Source organism: Atractosteus spatula, chromosome 3 (assembly GCF_055471065.1).
Source record: "Atractosteus spatula isolate fAtrSpa1 chromosome 3, fAtrSpa1.hap1, whole genome shotgun sequence".
Taxonomy (NCBI): Eukaryota; Metazoa; Chordata; class Actinopteri; order Semionotiformes; family Lepisosteidae; genus Atractosteus; species Atractosteus spatula.
In genome coordinates this window covers 31,447,482-31,466,869 of record NC_142708.1, presented here as the reverse complement: position 1 = coordinate 31,466,869, position 19,388 = coordinate 31,447,482, and the positions used below count along the sequence as shown (strand labels likewise).

The 19,388-nt window shown below is 36.2% G+C and overlaps 1 protein-coding gene across 1 annotated transcript in view; it reads right to left on the bottom strand.

Moving 5' to 3' along the window:
• The window catches only part of iqgap2 (IQ motif containing GTPase activating protein 2), a 115,895-nt gene that overhangs the window by 5,588 nt on the left and 90,919 nt on the right, over nt 1-19,388 (bottom strand). Inside the window, exons 26-32 of the mRNA XM_088910362.1 lie at nt 16,046-16,270; nt 14,718-14,858; nt 14,205-14,289; nt 13,661-13,893; nt 11,002-11,134; nt 8,380-8,482; nt 7,790-7,931 (exon numbers count right to left, since the gene is read on the bottom strand). Of these exons, the coding sequence (XP_088766488.1) occupies nt 7,790-7,931; nt 8,380-8,482; nt 11,002-11,134; nt 13,661-13,893; nt 14,205-14,289; nt 14,718-14,858; nt 16,046-16,270 (1,062 nt within the window). The remainder of the gene's footprint in view (nt 1-7,789; nt 7,932-8,379; nt 8,483-11,001; nt 11,135-13,660; nt 13,894-14,204; nt 14,290-14,717; nt 14,859-16,045; nt 16,271-19,388) is intronic.

Sequence of the window (19,388 nt, the reverse complement as noted above, 5' to 3'; positions counted from 1 at the left end):
TTTAGGCATTTACTATATATTAAATAAGCTTCAATCCTCTTAGCTTAGAATGAAGCTCCACCTTGCACAATTCTAAACTGTTTAGAGGAAACTTTTTTGCCCACATGCTTGAATACTTAAAAATGTCAAAAGTCGGCTTAGCTAGTGAAGGTTATTGGTGCTTTCACCTGTTTAGGTCACACTCAACACTCTGAAACATATCCAGGAGAAAAAAGGAGAGGACAAATGTGTTCTGTCTGTGGTTAATAAATGAATTGCACATACTTGGTTGAAGTGTAGCACCTACTTGGTTTCGCGGGGCAGTCACTGCTCCAGAAGATCGGTTAAAGAATTGAGCAACTGCTTCACCAATTGAATTAATGGGTAACTTTAGGTGGACCAGATGGTGCAAGCCCAGAGCAAAATTTAGTCAGGACTTTGCGATGAACACTCCTACATTTAGAAACACTGAAAATCAGGATGCTCTAGAGGGAAGAGTTCAACCTGGGGATCCACCAACACAACCAGATTGCTGTTGTCTGTGTTGCTTGAAGTTTAACTATCCCAGAACTGAGCAGGTCCAGCATTGCTTTCTAAATCTGATTAGATCAGCCTAGAAAATGGCAACGCTACTGTCATAATGCATTTATAAGACTCTGACAAAGTACTTCCCTGACGCAATCTCTGCTGATCTCTTCCCTTTAAAAAAACCAATGTGAGGGAAAAATGTTTATGCTGTAAATGTAGGCGGAAAATATACAGAAAAACAATTTTAAATGTCTGATGGAGTTATTACTCTACACACTCTAAAACTAGGTCTAGTTAGATACTCCAGATTAAAAAAAGTTAATTGTTTAAACCAAATGACTTTAAAGAACGTTACTCTAGCAGTACTGTATTTAATTGAATCTATACCATATAAGATGGAGATTGAATTATTTATTCACAGTACAGATTGCTCAGAAATCATACAATTTACAAACTTTGGCAGAGGTGACCATATTAAAAGGTTTGGTGAGTTGTAAGCTTACAGGGATTTATATTTGCTCTAGATATTCAAATATCTCTAGCAAATGTTGTGTATTATATTTTGTCCAGTGAGCATACATAATATGCAGTATATCACATCCATTTGTACAGTACACACACATACTGTACATATTCTGTTCACACTAGTTTAAATTTCCCAGGGGAATCTGAATATCCATCACAAATGTTGCATAGGATATTTCGCAAATGTATACCCAAAAAAGTGTATGTCACTACTATAGCTACTCAGATTGCTATGCACTAGCTATAGAAAAGGATATGTGGAGATAGTAATGTGCTCATGGAGACAAAAACATTACTGAATATATGGGCTACAGCAAAATCACACTTACACCATTGGTCAGTATTGTGTACATAGCTCATGGCGTTTCTAAAGTTAGGAATAATGCAATAGATTTATGTTTAAACTACAGTTTTGGTCAGTGAGATTTTGAAATGAAGGGCTTCAGTTTTCTCTGTCACACAACAGTAAATTAATTTCTACACAACAAACTAGAAATAAGAATTTAAACAATATTCCAGTTAGTGGAAACTTTCCCAGAAAGAGCTGTTGCATGTCAGAACAGTAATTTATTCAGCCAGGAAACATCTGACAGAGCATCGTATAACCTGTTATGGGAGTTCTTACTCAAAGGCCGATATCTGCATAATCTTTGCTCCCATGCTCAGTAAATAAACAGAAAAATCACCTGGAAATATCACAAACAGCATACAGAGAAAAATCCCACCTTAAAGAACATTTTTTAATCTAATTTTGATAAGTATTACTGCAAATGGACAATCTATGCTTTGGTTTCAGGATTTTGGAATTGTTATTATTTTTATTTTTTAATTTGAACTTTTGAGCAGAGGGAACTTACATAAAAACTCACAAACAGAAACGCAACCAAAGAGTATCAATATTTCTATTTAAAAACTTGTCAGTGTCAGCTGTTGCTTCAAATGTATAAAGCTGAGAACAGAAGTCAGAGAACTGTACTTGAACTGTAATTGATGGATATGGAGTCCTCCTTGTTCTTTTTAATCTGTGGCGGTTTAGACCTTTTCAAACAGGAAGCAAAAGAAAATTGTGCAGCATTGGATTTAGCACTTTGCCACATCACAAACAATGTGAGAGATCAGCTCTGAGGATACATCAAGCAACAGAGGTTCTCCAAATCTCTGTTAAATGCTGAATGAAAACTATCTCTCAATAAAAAAGTATCCGCATCTCTACGGCTTAGCCTATTTTAAACTAAAGGTAAAATCAAAAGTGTTAGACACAGCAGCATAACATGAAGTTGAAGTCTTTAATATTTGTAGGTATCTGTGACAAACCCATTTTCTGTTCTACTACATATTATATTCCTTTCCAAAAAGAAGCTATCCTGAGCACAAGGTTGTCAGGGAAGTCAATAGTTCAATAACTGAATATACTTAGGCAAATTAGAAAAAAAGGGGTAAAAACAGGCGAAATGCATCTAATGCTAAATTGAATTTCTGAATTTAAGGCCCTGCTAATATAATTTACAAAGCTAATTTAAAATGATCTTGGTAGAAATATAAAATATTTGTATGTTAAAAACACTTGGGACATATATTGTAACATGGAATCACATACATTACATGTAGTGGACAGAAAAAAAAACACCTGCGGAAATAAGAGGCACCAAGTATATTCAAAGCAAACACACCGAACACGTGTGGCTCATGTGTTAATCAAATAATCCCAGCATGTTCAGGACCATGTATGTAACATTGGACAGGCTTAGCATGGCTGCAGGAGGAGACCTCAGTGACAACAAAAAAGGGGTGATTGAGGAGTGTTGGACCAAGACAGCTCAGCATTGAAGTTCAAAGGAATGATATCATCAGTGAAAAGCAATAGTGGGTGAAAGTGCATACTCCAGAATTGTGATATCTATGCACAACTTTGCAGTGAATGGTAAAACAGGTGAGTAACTGTACTGTAGATCAAGTGACTGCAAATTACAACCTGCAGAGTAAGCAGACAGTTTCACCATGACTCCAAGAACAAATCTTGAGATCGATGTGCCTCTTTCCAAGGGTAAGAGCACCGTATGCTTCTTTTGAGAAAAATAATATGTAATAACCTTGTAGTGCTTGTTTTGAAAATGTGCGATGTTGCTCGACAGTAATTGCGTTTCCTGTAAACAAGAAATATCATCTCTGCTCCTAATGAGAAACACTGAGCCTCTAAAACGATAATTGGCCAATTTTCATTCCAGGCTTTAAACCATCATTTATCCCTGATTAAAAAAATAAGATCAGAAGATTTGGAAAAATTAGATATCTCACTTGGCAGCCAACGGACTATGGTGTTATGAAGCCACCACAACACAAAACCCTTACCTGCAAGAAAGCTCCATATTCTCAATAACGAGTCATAATTTCTCACCCCAACATTCTATCTACGCACACCTTTGCACAGCCCTCTTCTTCCCTGGTCCCTAATGCAATCAACCACCATCAAGCACTGAGTGATCACGAAGGGGCTTGTTGTGAGCTTGTTGCCTCTTTTCCAACAGAAATGATATTTAACATGAACTGGTGCCATTATAAAAAACATGTACTAAGTTATTCATATCTGAAAGCTGCCATGAGATTGTCTACTGTAAAAAGTCAATGGGGTTGTTTCCTTCAACACTCTTATTCAACACTTAACTATTCTGACATTACAAGGCCGACTCCAGATTCCAGACTCGCCATCTTGTACTGCAGCACATCAAGGCAGGGGTTGCATTAACCGATACAGACTTTCTGCTGGTGAAATTTGGCACGGCTTTTATCTTGCCTGGCACTGTGCTGCTTCATGACTTCTGCTATAGCAGCAACCTCCTGCTGTAGAAAGCCATATAAAAGCAATATTAAAATGAGCTTGCAGTCTGTCAGACAAGTCTCATCTAGGCCCTCTGTTTTCTTAATGCTCTAACTCTCCAGTGTGGATAGAGGGGAAGAAATTATGCTCTTTACTTGTGGTGGCAACACAAAATGTTAGGCAGAAATCTGAATTAATTTTACTATTGTTGTTTTTCAGTGCATTTCAATGAATATAACAGACCTTTTTGAGATGGGAGCAAAGCTCTTTCAGCAAGCAGCCATTTCTGATTCTGTCATGTGTTCTCATCACTGTTTTTGTCCGTTTACAGAAAAAAAATCAATTAAGAAGGAAAATTCATTTGATAAAAGGTGTTGATATTTCAGTAGTCTGGGAATATCTCCATTCTCAAGGATTGTTATTAGAATCTTAAGAGGAATAAGTGATGAATCAAGGGCTGATTATTGAAAGTAATTAACAGGAAATTAATGGAAGTTAGCTGAGTGCAACACTTCTACTTCATCTTTATGTAAGTTACTTACTGTTCCTTGTAAGAATAATAATATTGTTACCTTGTATGTATAAATGTCTATGTAACACTTTCTAAATAGTAATTTGGACATACTTTGTCTATGCATGCAAGAGAGCAACTCCTCTGAAGGACTGACATCCTTATGCTTCTCGAATAGACTGTCAGAATGTCAGAAGAAATAAGCAGCTTATTCCATCCATTCATCGTGAAAAAAACAAATGGCCCTAGAACACAGTTCAATAGCAAGAGTAGCAGGCAGCATAGGAATTGTCAGGATTTATGTCCCTGTTTAAACTAGACAGCCAAAACTGTGTGGCTGAGCAAGTGAACTCCAATGCTGAAATGTGATGAATGTGATCTTTTAATTGTTAATTTCAGTTATGTTTTTGCACAATGAAAAAAGGTTCTTTAATGTAATAATTTAAGAAACTTTAATTACCGCTTAACTGATGCGTTTCTCCTATGCAAGACTTCACAAAGAGCTCATTCTGGATGATGGAGAAGCATATTTCAAACACTTTGAAGAATATAGGAAGGTATTAGTGATTTTCTTAAAAAGAGTTTTTTCTGAAGAAACTTTCAAGAATATTGTTTTTGAACACTTAAAAACTATTGTGTTCCCAACTAAATGCAATAGTACCTAAGAAAGTTCTTTGTGTTATCATGCTCCTGGGTTTTCCTTCTGTCCTTATCAACAAAGAGCTGGTTACTTGTATGTGCTCTTTAATATGTAAATACAGTGTTTTTCGATGAACTCTCATCTCTTAGTTGATACTTTGTATGAATGAGATTTGCTCAAAAAGCAACATTCGCACAATGGGCAATTATTTCCACCATTTCCTGCCTATTTCCTCTCCTGAAATGACCAAAATGACAAACAAAAATCATGTTTCGTTCTCTCCCCTGGGAAGCTAAGGTCAGCCAATCTGGTATCGATGGTACTTAATAATGATAGACACTAAAATACAATGGTTGATACTTTCTTCATATATTTGTCTTGGTCTGCTCACTTGTATTTTAGTGTAAAACAAAGGTTTATTTGAAGAAACGTGGACATTAATTTTCAGGTATCAACATCTATCTACAATAAATATTCATAATGGGAATAATAAGTGGTTTAAATATACAGGGCTAACGACATGTCAACAAAGTGAACCCAGATGAAGAGCTCTGGGAACGAAATAATAGCATTGTGCACAAACAAAAATACTTACATTTAAAGAAACATTTAAACCAAAGGTGTTATAAACTCTGGAAAATGAATTCTAAAAATCTGAAATCCTTAATTCCTTAAGCCATTTTTAAGGCTGCAGCTTAAAAAAAAAGTTCATTAAACTGGTACATCTATAGTTTAATACAGTTTGTCTTATAAAGGAATTATTTCATTTTAATGTGTATCATATATCTTGTAAGGCCAAGTTTGCACTTTGGATTGCTTATTTCTGTTGAGAGTAACTTTTAATAGTAAATGAAATCCACAGTTTTTGGTAAGTGAGAAATATAAACTGTGAACAAAATGGCAAAATCACTTGTAGGAAGAGCAATAAAAGTTAAATACTGTTTAAAAACGCAACACTTGCAGTTTAAAAACACTCGTTATCTTTGCATATAAATACAATGTGTTAGGCAGCATTGTACATTCTATTAGCATACAAGACGTAAACGTGTTTTTTAAGATGTACTTCTGTTTATCAAGCTCTAGACAGACTCTGAACACCATAAAGGAAGTTAACAGTCCCTTATCAGAGGAAATACTACAATGTCACAATCTGTCATCTCTCTGACCATGCCTATGTTTACAGGACCTTCCTTTTAAAAACGAAACATTACTCAACGTTCAGCCTGCATGTACATTAATTTTCTCTTCTTTGATCTGAGTTTTGGTAAAACATTTAACATTTGTTTCCAGACACTTCGTTTCTTTAACATACTAAGCTTCAATTTCTAAGTCGATTGTAACTTAAAACAAACCCACACAATAAATCTGTATGCACATTCATTTAAAAAGATCATTTAAACTGACATACACAGGTTATTATTGTCACAAAAGTCAATGCAACACTTAATCTGTTTTTTTATCTTAATATTCCCCTTGGTTGTACTTGGTTGCTGGAATCTTGGTTGATTTTCTTGGATTTTACACTTTAGAAATCAATCAGTTGGGAACTAATCTAGATATACTTAACTTCTCTTACGCTGTCATTTCGAGTCTTGTAATTTTAAACTCAAATTATTCCAACATTATATTTTCCTGGAAATGTCCCATGAGCTCAGTCAAAAATTAAACTACATTCTTTTATTCAATTTTCATTAAGCAACCATCATTTGGGCTAGTTAACAGCTGGAAATAGTTAACATTCATTAAAGGGTTTGGGGATTAGTACTGTATTAACACTGTTACAAAATAAGAACTTGTTCCTGCACATATTAGTCTTTTGTGGCAAATATATGTACAAAGTATTTAAATAATATGTAAAAATGAAAAGGAGACATTTCTGAGTTTTGGAAAAAAGCACTAATCTGCCTCTTCTGGTTAATTGATAAACATTCTAAAGGGCTGCTATTGGACTTGCAGGATTAGATGCTGCTAATACTGCACTAAACGTTTATTTACATGTTTATAGTACGATTTAAGATTTCTTTTCCCAGTTTCATAATTTACCAAGTATTTTTCATTTTTCTTATTTTTCTCTCATTTGAAACTGGAAATTTAATAATGAATGCCTTTTATATTGGGAGGTATAAGCACAATTTACTGTATGCATTCTTTTATAAACTTCTGTTCTCAGAGTCATTGGTCATTTTCACACACATACAGCAGCTCTCACTACCCTTACTGCTCATCACCCTCAACACTTCTACAATTAGGATTTACCCTGTTCAGGTTTTCTTAATAACTCTGACTTGCAGTAGAGAACCTTTGCCTTTATGAAACATAATCCAAAGTTAATTTGGGATGACTTTAATTCCTTCATAACAGAAAGAACGGCCAGATATTTTTTATGTTTCACATTTATCAGTGTGGAGAACGTTTCTTAGAAAGCCACCTTAATAATTCCAAACAGCCACAGAAACGTGTGGCCTTTATGTACTTCATACATACAAACTCACTATAACTTAATGCAGCCTGGAACTGGCAACTTCATTCATGAAAAGCATTCTATTGATTTATGTTACTTGACAACACTATCTTGTATTTCTAGTGCCTCAAGCTGAAGGATTTCACCAGAAAATATCTAATGTCATCCTTTTGGTCATGTTCACATTCAGTTATTCATTGAACACAGAAATATTACTGCGGTTTAGTTGTGTTTCTTGGAGTACAAAACCTAATTAAAGAGGCTCTTAAAACCTCTTAAAACACCATTATAGTGGGAATTAGTCAGGGCAGTCAGAAAGTAGACACTTACTTTATCATGAGACTTTTCATATCTTTGTCGTCTCCTTCCCGTAACTCAAACTTGCTGGTGAGGGTGAGAGAGATTTCCGTTTTGGCAAGCTGACTTAGTGCATTCTCTTTGTTGGGGTCACTTGGATCTACCGCTCCCTCCCCTGAAAAAACACACCAAGAGAGCAATTGTTCTGGTTTCCTAACTTATGAGTCAAAGGAACAATACCTTAGTGATGGAAGAGCACCAGAGATCAGGAAACGCCTCAAAGATGTAATAACACACCAAGACAAAATACAACTTTTCCTAGAATTTAACAAAATATCTAAGCAAAGCTTCCTATTTAAAATAGCTGTACACACACACAAAATATGTGCAGGTAATATTTGTCAAAAATAAGGCAGTAATGCATGCTTTCCATTCCAGGTTCCTTTCAACCTTTTAAAGTGAAGTTTATGATGTACAATCAGTGAAACTCCCAAAAACCAGTTTCTAAGATATACCACTAATATTTTAGTCTCCCACCGATATTACGATCAGCATTTTTCTTAAAATTCCAATATATTCAATACAGCAGCTGTCCACAGTACAAGAAAAGGAAAAAATCTTACCCAGCAAAGATTCTACATCAGGAACATCTCCAAGATCTTCCAGTAATTCATGCAGTAGGTCACTGTGATCTGGAGCTATAGCATCTTTGTGTTCTAATACCAGCTACAGATAAAAAACAAGAACCATTTAACTGAATTGAGGCCATGGATATTCGGCCAAATCCAGCTCCAATAATGCAAATTTTGGACTTCATAGAGGCCCATCAGAAGCAGCTGTGTCTTTGACCTTCAGAAATCAATAGTCGCTAGCAATCCATCAGACAGGGGGCTACAAAGGGATTTCTGGAGATTGCCCCTTTAGAGATACAAGGTAAAAGGAAGAGAACCCTTTTCTGAACATGATTCTTATAAAACTGGAAAATGCAAGGTAACTCTGTTAATAGAGAAAATACAGATGCCTCCAAAGGTGAGCAAAAGGAGATACTGGATTTCCAGTTTTCTGAGCCCCTATCTCTGTTTTAAATATTGAATATACTATTTCCCTGACTCAACAAAGAAAGCAGGGACAACATCTGTCAGGTACAGTATATGGCACATATTACGAATACATTAATCTAACTACTATAGTACCGCTATACCGTAACCAAGACAGCGGTCTAATTTCATTCTAGTTTTTGTTTGATGAATGATGTGTGAAAGGACAACATAAGGGTAAAACTCACTGATTATTTGTACAATGCAATCAAATAAAACCTGTGATAGTTACTGCTGCATACTAATTCAGTGAATACAAAAAATTAAGAAAGATGCTTTTTTGCCATGTTTGACAATGTTATCTACCATTTATATCTGTTTTCCCTGATTCCCCCTCCTGCTTACACAGCTCAGACTCATTTGGGTTGAACATACTGTACCATTCATTTTATTTGAAACTATGCCAGTTGAATTTCTTGCGGCAGTGGTGGTGCCTCCTCCGCTGCACAGTGCTACAGGCATTTTGCCTTTGTTAATTACAGTAAAAATCCAATCCCAGAGGAAAATGACCTCATTAAGGGGATGTTAATGATCCTGACGTGGTTTACAGTAAACTAATTTCAGTATATTTCGCTTGTGCTGGGTGGTTCTTCTGCTCAGAATCACTCTCTTGACAAGCAGTTCCCTCCAGAACATGTGTAATGGCTGCCTGTTGCTCTTGCCCCCAGGTTATCAGATCAGGCCTCTTTTCTTTCTGTTTATTCAAGGAATCCATAACTGTCTGTAGGAGCTGCTGACTGGAAATTTGGCATTCTGCCAACAGGTAGTGGAGGTGACAGTTTCATGTCTAGGACAAATTTGGAAGTATATTGTCTTAATGCTTTCTATCAGGTAGTAATGTTCATACAAATTCAGGTTTGTTGTTGAATGTATAACAATACTGATAAGGAGATTAAATTATTATTATTCAAATTGGGTCATGCTACCCATTATGGTTGAGCTTAGATTAAAACAATGCTTTATTAATAACATATAAAGTTTGCAGACTTCTGATGGCAAACTTTTAATTGCTTCTAATTCCTTCCTGGTTCCTTATGATCTCTCAACCAGTGAAACCCTTTGGAAGAGTTTTGAAATCCCACTTATCACCACCACTACACAGGGACAATTTCAGGCTAATGATTTTAAATCACAGAGCTGTGTATAGAACTACAGTATGAATCATAAGCAGCATGAAAAAAGTTTGCCCACACACACAGTCCCATTTTACAGAATCATCTATGGTGACTACAAATGCCTACTAAAAAAACATTAAATCACTGAACAACCTTAAAGCCTCTTAAACTGTTAAAACTACAAACTGTGCAGATTTACAATTTTATTTTGAACATGGAAAATATGCTTGTAAAAACAAGCAGTGCATTCCATTTATGCATGTCCCAGTACAGAATGCCTGTGCTGATGTTTTTCAGTACAAAGTCTGCTACAGACATCAATGGCCTAACAGGAGAGAAGACAGGAGGGGGTGGCGCATATCCTTTGTACTGTGTTTGTGTGGGAGAGAACTGGAATATGTGACTAAAGAGAGCATTAAATCATGTTATCTTTAACTAGGAATATTTTCGGAAATCTGCTTTGTCTGTAGGTCCAGTATTTTTCAACACTTTGACTTCACTTTCAACCTCATCTCAACCATCAACAGCCCTCATTTAAAATAGCTTTTATTCCAGTAAAATGAAAAATATCTAATTTGTTCTTTAAAAATAAAAATGTGGGTTAATACTTGCGGGGCAAAAAAACTAAAAATGCACAATAGCCTTTTCAAAATATTTTCCTGTCTTCTACTATGCATTCTAATGTAAAATATCATCAAGAGAGAGATTACTGAACTATAGAGAGCAATGACACACTATTCAAAATCTCAAAAATTTAAAAAGCTCATGGCTTTTCAGTAGTGATAAACATGTTTTGTAAAGAATAGCACATAAACTTCTGGTTCTTCCAATCACACATGGTAAAAAGAAAAATGTATACCCACACTTACTGTACTTTATGAAAAACAAAATTTCCTCAGAACACAGGCAAAAAAAAACATCCTTGTTTATTATTACATGCAATAAATTATTGCAACTGGCATGGCCTAAAATAGACTGTAGCATAACCATACACTTTCTGCCCACCCACAATCAAGCAATCACCTGATCTTACCGAATGAGTGTTGATAACTTCATCAATTGAGATATAAATAACAGGTTTGCTTAGTGTCACCATGTCAGAGTATTCATCAACATTGAATTTCTCCTCAGGCTCTGGTACATCACATGCAGCCTGGAAAAAAACCCTGTAGAGAAAAAAATAAGCAAAAGAGGGTAAACAAAATGGAACTAAAAAATCACTTTGATTTTTTTCAGTTTCCTATTAATATTCCTCAGCCACAATGTTTTCAACATCCTCCTGAGAAAATACCAGCTCCTTCTGGGTACCTGACATACTTTATCACATCAGACATGTTAATGGGTTAACACAACTGCTATTTCTCACACAGTTTTTAATGTCTTCATCCAGATTGCACAGAAATGCCAATATTACAGACAACCAGAAACATTTGTTGTCTAATGGTTTCCAAATTGCTTGAAAACTATTTCAGTTCATCTTAGGTTTTTGAACAGGAACAGGTTTTTTTTCCCCACATTTACTTTTGTGGGCAGATCTCACTTTTAAAGAAATAATAAACCTGCAAAACAGCAAAGCTTTATTCTTTGTAGAGGACACTGGGAGTATAATTTAGATCCCCTCCTCAGTGTTGACTCTAGGATTACACGCACTGACACATTTCCTTGGCTTTCTGGGCAATCAAGACTGTCTTGATTGATTTGCATAGGCTGTTGAATTATTATAAAATTTGAACACTTTCAGCTGAACCCATTAAAATACCGGTTACAGTAACATTTTCAGGTATGTGAGCTAGGCAGAAGAGCTTCAGCAGTTAATTCGTGGAATAGTAGCTATATCACTGCTGGGAGGAAGGGTGCCACAGTAAATGTGGGAACGACTTCCTCAATGGGTTTGAGTTACAGTAAATGCTGCTCCTGCCCCATTACTTCTTAACCTGTTTAAACTTGTTTGCTACCACAGTGAATTAACTGCTGCACAATTGTGGTGTATTCTTCTAAGAACTTGTAAACAATATACTTTGATCCTTTTGATCTACTTGCACATATATTATGTGGTTTTTTAATTACAATATGAGAAAATGAAAATGAAGTGGGTTTGGACGCAGTTTTATACTGTTACAGCTTTAATATCTCTACATTTAATTGAGCAATATTAATATTATCTAAACAAATGTTAATGATTAACATTATTCACTTTGTGAGCATTTTAAATGTTTATTTTCATACCTGCCAGAAAAAAAGAGTGCTATACTGTATATATTTGACACATAATTTAATTGAGTATAGTCTTAATTTGAAATATATATTATGCAGCCATTTTGGTTTTGTACTTCAGTTATTGGGCAAATGCACCATTTTGCAATGCTGATTTGGAAACGACTGTAGTGTTTGCTAGTATTTGGACTTATTTTCCAAATCTGCATTCTACAGTACCATCAGATATCCTCAAGCAAAGGCATTACATTTCAATAAAAAAGTCTAATGGTCACACATGGCTTATATGACATGCTTTAAACATTTCACCCTTCATGTTTTAATATTGACTCATAGTAATTAGTATTTTGTGGGTGTACTTTTCTTTATGAGACAATGACACATAATCACTAACTGCTGACAGTAATTCAGACCAGAAACAGCTGCCCTGAAAGACCTATTGCAGCCTTTATAAAATATTGTGTCTGCTTGGGTTCACACATTGTTACACAATGTTCCTGAAGATTTTATGTTTATGTCAACAGGGAAAATCATTTCTAAAAGAGGGCCTTTCTACATTTAAATTCTACCCTTTTTAAAACTGATGGAAAGACTCAGCATCTAACTAAACAGAAATTATGTCATGGATTTTTTTTAATGGAAAAAAAGTGCCTAAAACAGAAAATACATATTTACATATAGATTTATCTCACAGTTACAGTATTTGAATGTAAACAGATCTACATTAGAAAAAGCAAACAATGTTAAGATAGCTAATATTGTAAAATATAAAATAAGGGACTTTATGTTAAAACTGTACATTGAGATAAGTGAGACCTCATACAAATTTATTTTCAAAACAAAATTTTTTATCATACATATATATTATATATAAAAAGTTACTGATGCCCTGGAAACAGTACAGAGAAGATTGACCAGACTCAATCTTGGGGTCAAAGGGACAAGCCAAGCTTTCAGATTAAAACTGAACAGAACCCTTTTCATCTCTTAACACAGATGATTATGTGGGAACCGGATTCAAGTATTCAAAATCTTCAAAAGTACTGACAAAATCAACTAAACAGTCACACACATCACAAAACAAAAATGTGAAAACTATGGAGAGGTGTAATTAAAACTGAGGAAGGGGGTACTTTCTTACACAAAGGCTTGCTAGAGACAATAAGGAACAGACTACCCTGACATTTAGTTAAAATCAACACCCTGAGTTTCTTTACCCTGAAAGAGATTCTCATTTCCACTACAAGAAAAAATAAATAGCAAATTAGCTATATGGGCTGAAATGCCCTTTCTTTTTGTAAACATTGTCTACTTACAACTGAGTGGGGCATTCGAATAGTTTTATAGAGGGTGGTCCTTTGGGTTTATATAACTCAGCTACAGTTTGTGTGAGACTGCAGTCAAGGCAACAGCAATAGGAGGATGTGTAGTGATCTGGTACTGTCACAGAGGCTGGGGCCTTCATGTGTGTCTCTTACCTGAATTTCTGATATGTCTGGGAAATGTAGTTGTTCATGGAGGTCATGTGCGCATTCTCTCCTTCAAACAGTTTGTTGGCAGCTGCGTGCTGCAGGACCTTTGCCACCGAGCCCAAGTTCCTCCTCTGGTCTGAGTGCAGCTGTCCTCCAGCAGTGATATCAATTATGTCAAACCCATCAGGAGCAACGATGGCAGGGTTCATGTATCGGTAATACAGCAGGTTACCAACAATCTGCAATGACCAATACAGATATACACTATCCATTTAAACCTGTACTGTCCTTGTATTGTACACAATGTCAATTAAATGCAATAACAGAAAACACATTTTCATGTCTCGAAGAAATTAGTCCTCGCTTAAACACCACAGAAAAAGATCACAAATGCCCACTAATAGTTTGATGAGACTGCTGAAGATAAAAAAGTCCTCTTCATGACAAAACAGAATAGCTATATGATGCGTAACTACACAGTATAATGATCACTCACTACTTAAGAGAACACAGAATGGCCCAACACAAAATATGGTTAAAAACAAAATACCTTTAAAAGCTCATCTTCACTTGCGTCTGGGAATTTCTCATGCAGTGAGTTCTTCAGAACTTTGGCTATGTATCTCATGCCATAACTACATGCAAACAAAAGGCAACAACATGATGAAAAAAAACACTCTAACAAGATGGTTATGATGGAATTTGCTAAGACTTTAAACAAACACTATATTGTATATACAGTATATACACAAACATTTCCAAACATGCACCACACACAAATATGGTACTCACTGTGTTAAGGAAATAAGACAATTTATTAAATGGTTATTAAACCTTTGTATATTAATAACATGAACTGTTTCTGTTAATACAAAGTACAAAACAAAGTGCAAATCATGTTATTCAGTAGAACACCAGTGTCCTCTGCTGGAAACTACAAATATTGTTTGCAGAGTGGATCTAGTGTTTATGAACGGGATATGATCTAGGTCACTGCTTTGAGGATGAACAGATCATCCTTTTACACTGTTCCAGGTTTCTGGCATGGTAAGTATGGACTTACGGAATGTTATCCAAGGAGGACACAATGGAGGTCAGCACTTTATCAGTGGCAGCTCTTAGGCTCCGGTTTGATACTTCAAGTTTTGCCCTCACTTCCTCATGAGATAAGGCCTGTTCCGTTGTGACTTCATAGGGTAGTTTGCTAAAACCACAAATACAACAAAATTAAGTAAAAAGATCTAAGACTTATATCCATCTATAACTAAAATACAAAGATATGAAGATACTCCAGTTCAACTAATCAATTACAAACTGGTTGGAAAATCCAGTAAGAAAAAAAGTTAAAATGCCATTGGTCTTTTAGTAATATGCTCAGATACCAGCCATTTAAATCAGTGAGGTGAAAAGAAGTATGAGGGAAGCAAAATGTCACAGAACAATAACTTATGTCAATAACCTTTTGACAACATTTTCAAAAATCAATGTTGATTTTTGCCACCACTTAGAAATCTTCAGCACTACTATATTGTAAGCTTAAAATTGTAAATGTAGATATGGCTGCTACAGAAATACTTTTGAATAACTTTATAGCAATATATTCAGAATGTACTGAAGCTAAATAAAATGTTCACATATCAAGCCCTCGTGATCTAATTATATACATTGTTGTTGTTGATATCAAAACAGTATTTTTTTCTCCTTTTGATCTATTTATTGGATGCCTTTGCACTGAAACTTCACTGTTTTTCTAAAAATAACAGATGTGCTTTGAGTACGTAATTAGCAGAGCACAAACACACAAGTGAAAATATGCACTTTGTTTCACAAAACATGTTGAACTGTGAGCACTCTGGTACTCTTCCTCTCTCAAGGTGAAGGCACTGTAGTGTGTCACTGGAGTAAGAGAGTCCCTTAATCAAGGGTCCCCAGTCCTGGTTCTGAAGCGCAGGTGTGTCTTCTGGTATTCATCCCAATTCAGCTCTTAAAGAGCTAAACTAGCCAGTTACTGGTAGAACCGGAGGGCCAAAGTTTCTGCTTTAAAGAGATCTTGAAAACCTGTAGACATACTGGCTCTCCAGGACTACAACTGGAGAGCTGTGCCCTAAATGGAGAAGGCAGGCAAACCGAGCCTGACCTCTAATAATGTTGTGTTTTCTTACTAGTCTGACAAAAATTATAATAGGGACATAATAATAATAGGGACATCAACAGCCATTTGAAATAATTGCAAATAGTTGATTTGATCCAAAAAATGTTAAATCTACAAATTCCTTCCCTACTTGTGACTTAACTGCAGAAAGCAGAGATGAGCTTCATATTAGCCAATTCATCCACGCCCAGAGGGGCACTATGACTGCAAAGTGTTTCTCAGCTGGCTGCTACACTGACCTTGCCTCCCCAGTTGCGGTCTCCAGTTGATTCACCCATGCTTTGTACACATCTACTGGATTGGTGTTTATGCCCAAGGATTTGTCATCAATTATCTCTTTAACCACAGGGGCCAAAAGCTGCCGGAGAGCATTCTGGCCACGAGCCCCACGATTGAAGCTGACCACCATCTTAATAACGGTGGGGTTTCCAGTGACAATATCCTGGATTTGGTCCACCTTAGACCTGAAAAGAAAGAGAGTGCTTTAGGAAAGCCTTAAAATTATACACATAAGCAAAATCCTATTACAATGTTGTTGTACGACAATACATTAACTCTATAAAATGCAAACAAAATGTGATATTATTTAATCCATGTTTCAATGAGAGCCACACATTACTGCAGGGGGTGGGTATGGATGCTCAGGGTTTTTTAATATGCTCTAGAACAGTGGTTCTCAAACTGTGGTACGCGTACCGGCAGTGGTACATGGAGTGCCGCCAGGTGGTACGCCAAAAGACCCTGGAACTGTGTCGTGTGCGCTGAAAAATCGGGACGGGTTTTCATATTTTGTATTTTGTATTTTAAACGTGTCGAATACGCAGCCTATGTACTGCGATACAGTGCACGCTAATACTTCAGTGGACACAAGAGATACTCTGTAATTCTATACCACTCGATAGGAATGCGTGCTACGGATGCAAGTGACCAATTGTATTTTAAAAAAGCTACTTTATCTCCAGCAAATAGGGAGGAAGGAGAATGTGCGTGATTTTGGAACAATGCCAAGTTGTAAACACAGGAATGCATAGAAATACGTGCTACGAATGCTGGTTATCTTGTGAGCACAGGAAAGCGTGATAGATAACAGAAAAATATTTAAGAACTGTTCTAAGTTAATTTGAGAAAAATACACCGAGCGTCTCTGTGTTTCGCTCCCATGCGCATGAAATAAAAACTTTAAATAAATACGGAAATAAAAACGGAAACGCGGAAAAATGCAAGCTTGCGGATTGCTAAAGCAGGTAAGCCACACTATTTTTGAAGAACCGTATTTACCGTTGGCAAAAGAGCTGACACGTATTATGTGTGGAGAAAAAGCTGCTAAACAGCTCGACCTGCTGCCCCCCTCCCCCTGAAAGACACAGTCACTCATAGAATTATTGAAATGAAGGATTATATCAAAAGTACACTGATAGAGCGCGTTAAGATGAGAAGATGTTTTTCACTGCAATTAGATGAGTCTGTAGTCGATTTGGCCAATTTGCTCGTTTACGTTAGATACGAGTTTGAGGGCATGTCCCATGAGGACTTTCTGTTCTGTAAGACGCTACCAACAGGAACTACAGGAGAGCACATACAGTATTTCAGCTTCTGAATGAATTTATCGAAGTGAATGGCGTCGACTGGATAAAATGTGTCGGAGTTTGTACAGACGGTGCTAGAGCAATGACAAGCCGACATAACGGTGTAGTTGCACGAATTAGAGAGGTTGCTCCAGAAATTAATGGATGCATCGCAACATCCACCCTCGCGGGATGGATGAATTAATTTTTCGAGCCTTGATACAATTCACAACAGAGTCTAACAGATTTTAAATCGTCAGGCATTTTCTTGACGGCAAAGGTCTGTTGTGAATTGTATCAAGGCTCGAAAAATTAATTCACATCTGCTTTGCTCGACTAAACAGGCTCACCCCTCTCACTGAAATGGTGCTTTTTTATTAGTTGTTGTTACTGTTTTTTTTTTCTGTAAAACACTTTGAGAAGCCACCTTTAAAGGCGCTATATGAAATAAAGTTTATTATTATAATATTTATTATATGTATGTGTGAGTGTGTGTGCACACGCGCTCATGTTGGTCATTAAGAATTACTGGGGTTCCTATGAGATGATGACTTATAGGTGGTACTTGGATGCTTTGGTTGGATTAGGGGTGGTACTTGGTCCAAAAAGTTTGAGAACCACTGCTCTAGAACCTTGGTTCAACAGGATGCCAGTCCATCGCAGCCACACACAGACACAAACAACTGCAATTCACACCAGAAGGCTAATTAACTACCAGTATGTCTTTGGACAGTGGGAGGCAACCAGAGCACCTGGAGGAAACCCATATAAACACAGGGAGAACAAACAAACCAAACACACAGAGCACCTCAGCAATTCAACCCAGGGCTCCAAGCACTATAAGGCAGTAATGCTAACCACTGTGCCACCATGCCAGGCCAATTTTAATATGAATATTAAAAAATGAAAACGGCAATGTAATTACTGGTCTAATTTCTCTAACTGTAAGGATTATTTCTGAAGATTTCTTGATTTTCTTTAACTACAATTTTGTCTTTCTCAGGATAACTGCCCTTCAAGCATATTTACACTATTGATCTTTAAAACCAGCAATTCTCTGATACCAGACTAGAACTCTTCTTACTGCTCTTTTAACCACTAAGCAAATGGGGGTTTCAAGTACAGTTATTTCTTTCCTTGCATGGATGCCAAGAATGGATGATGAAATCAGCTTCCTGTGCTAAGGTTTTGGTGCTGCAGCTACAAGGTACATGATTAAAAATCTAGTGTATTTCCTATGTTATAAGAGTTAGCACATTTCTATAATTAAGCAATTTCTAGAGCTGATTCACAAAAGTAGCGCTCTAATAATATTGGTCACACATGATAATTGTATTTATTTAGAGACCTCTTGCTTTCCTGAATGATATGCAGTCTTTGAATGAAAATCAGAAGAGATTTCAATCTTGGCACATCCATCTTACATCTGAAAGCTACTGCTACTCAAAACTAGGCTACATCCAACACACTACCCACCAAGTCATCTGAAACAAAAGGAACCTTTAGATGTCACAATATTGCTGCTGTAATGTGTTAAATACATGCCAACTGTTATTTAACAGACATTCAACAAGTGTAACAAATGTAGAAGCCAAACGGTAAGTTACACAAGTGAGTGAACAGAGCATCAGAAAAGTTGCAAGCAAACATACATTTAAATGTAAGTGCTTAATTATAAGCATTTAATTTGGTTTGTACATTTGACAAATAAACTGAACTCTGAACTCTGTACTGTATTAGAGCCAATATAATATGGTGGTTATTCAAAAAATTCAAAACATCTTAAGTATTCAGTTTCCTGTCACTACAACCATGTTCAATTATCAGGACAGCCTTCAATTAATCTTGTCATTTTGTAGGTGGGGAAAAAAACAAAAAACAAATGAAGAATTTAAAATGTTCTGAAAATTGGAGGTAATGCTAAAGGAAGAGAAACAAGATGCATACAACTAAGATGATAGCAATGCCAGTCTATAACCCATCTGGAGGGAGGCATACTGTATGTTAAAAACTAGTT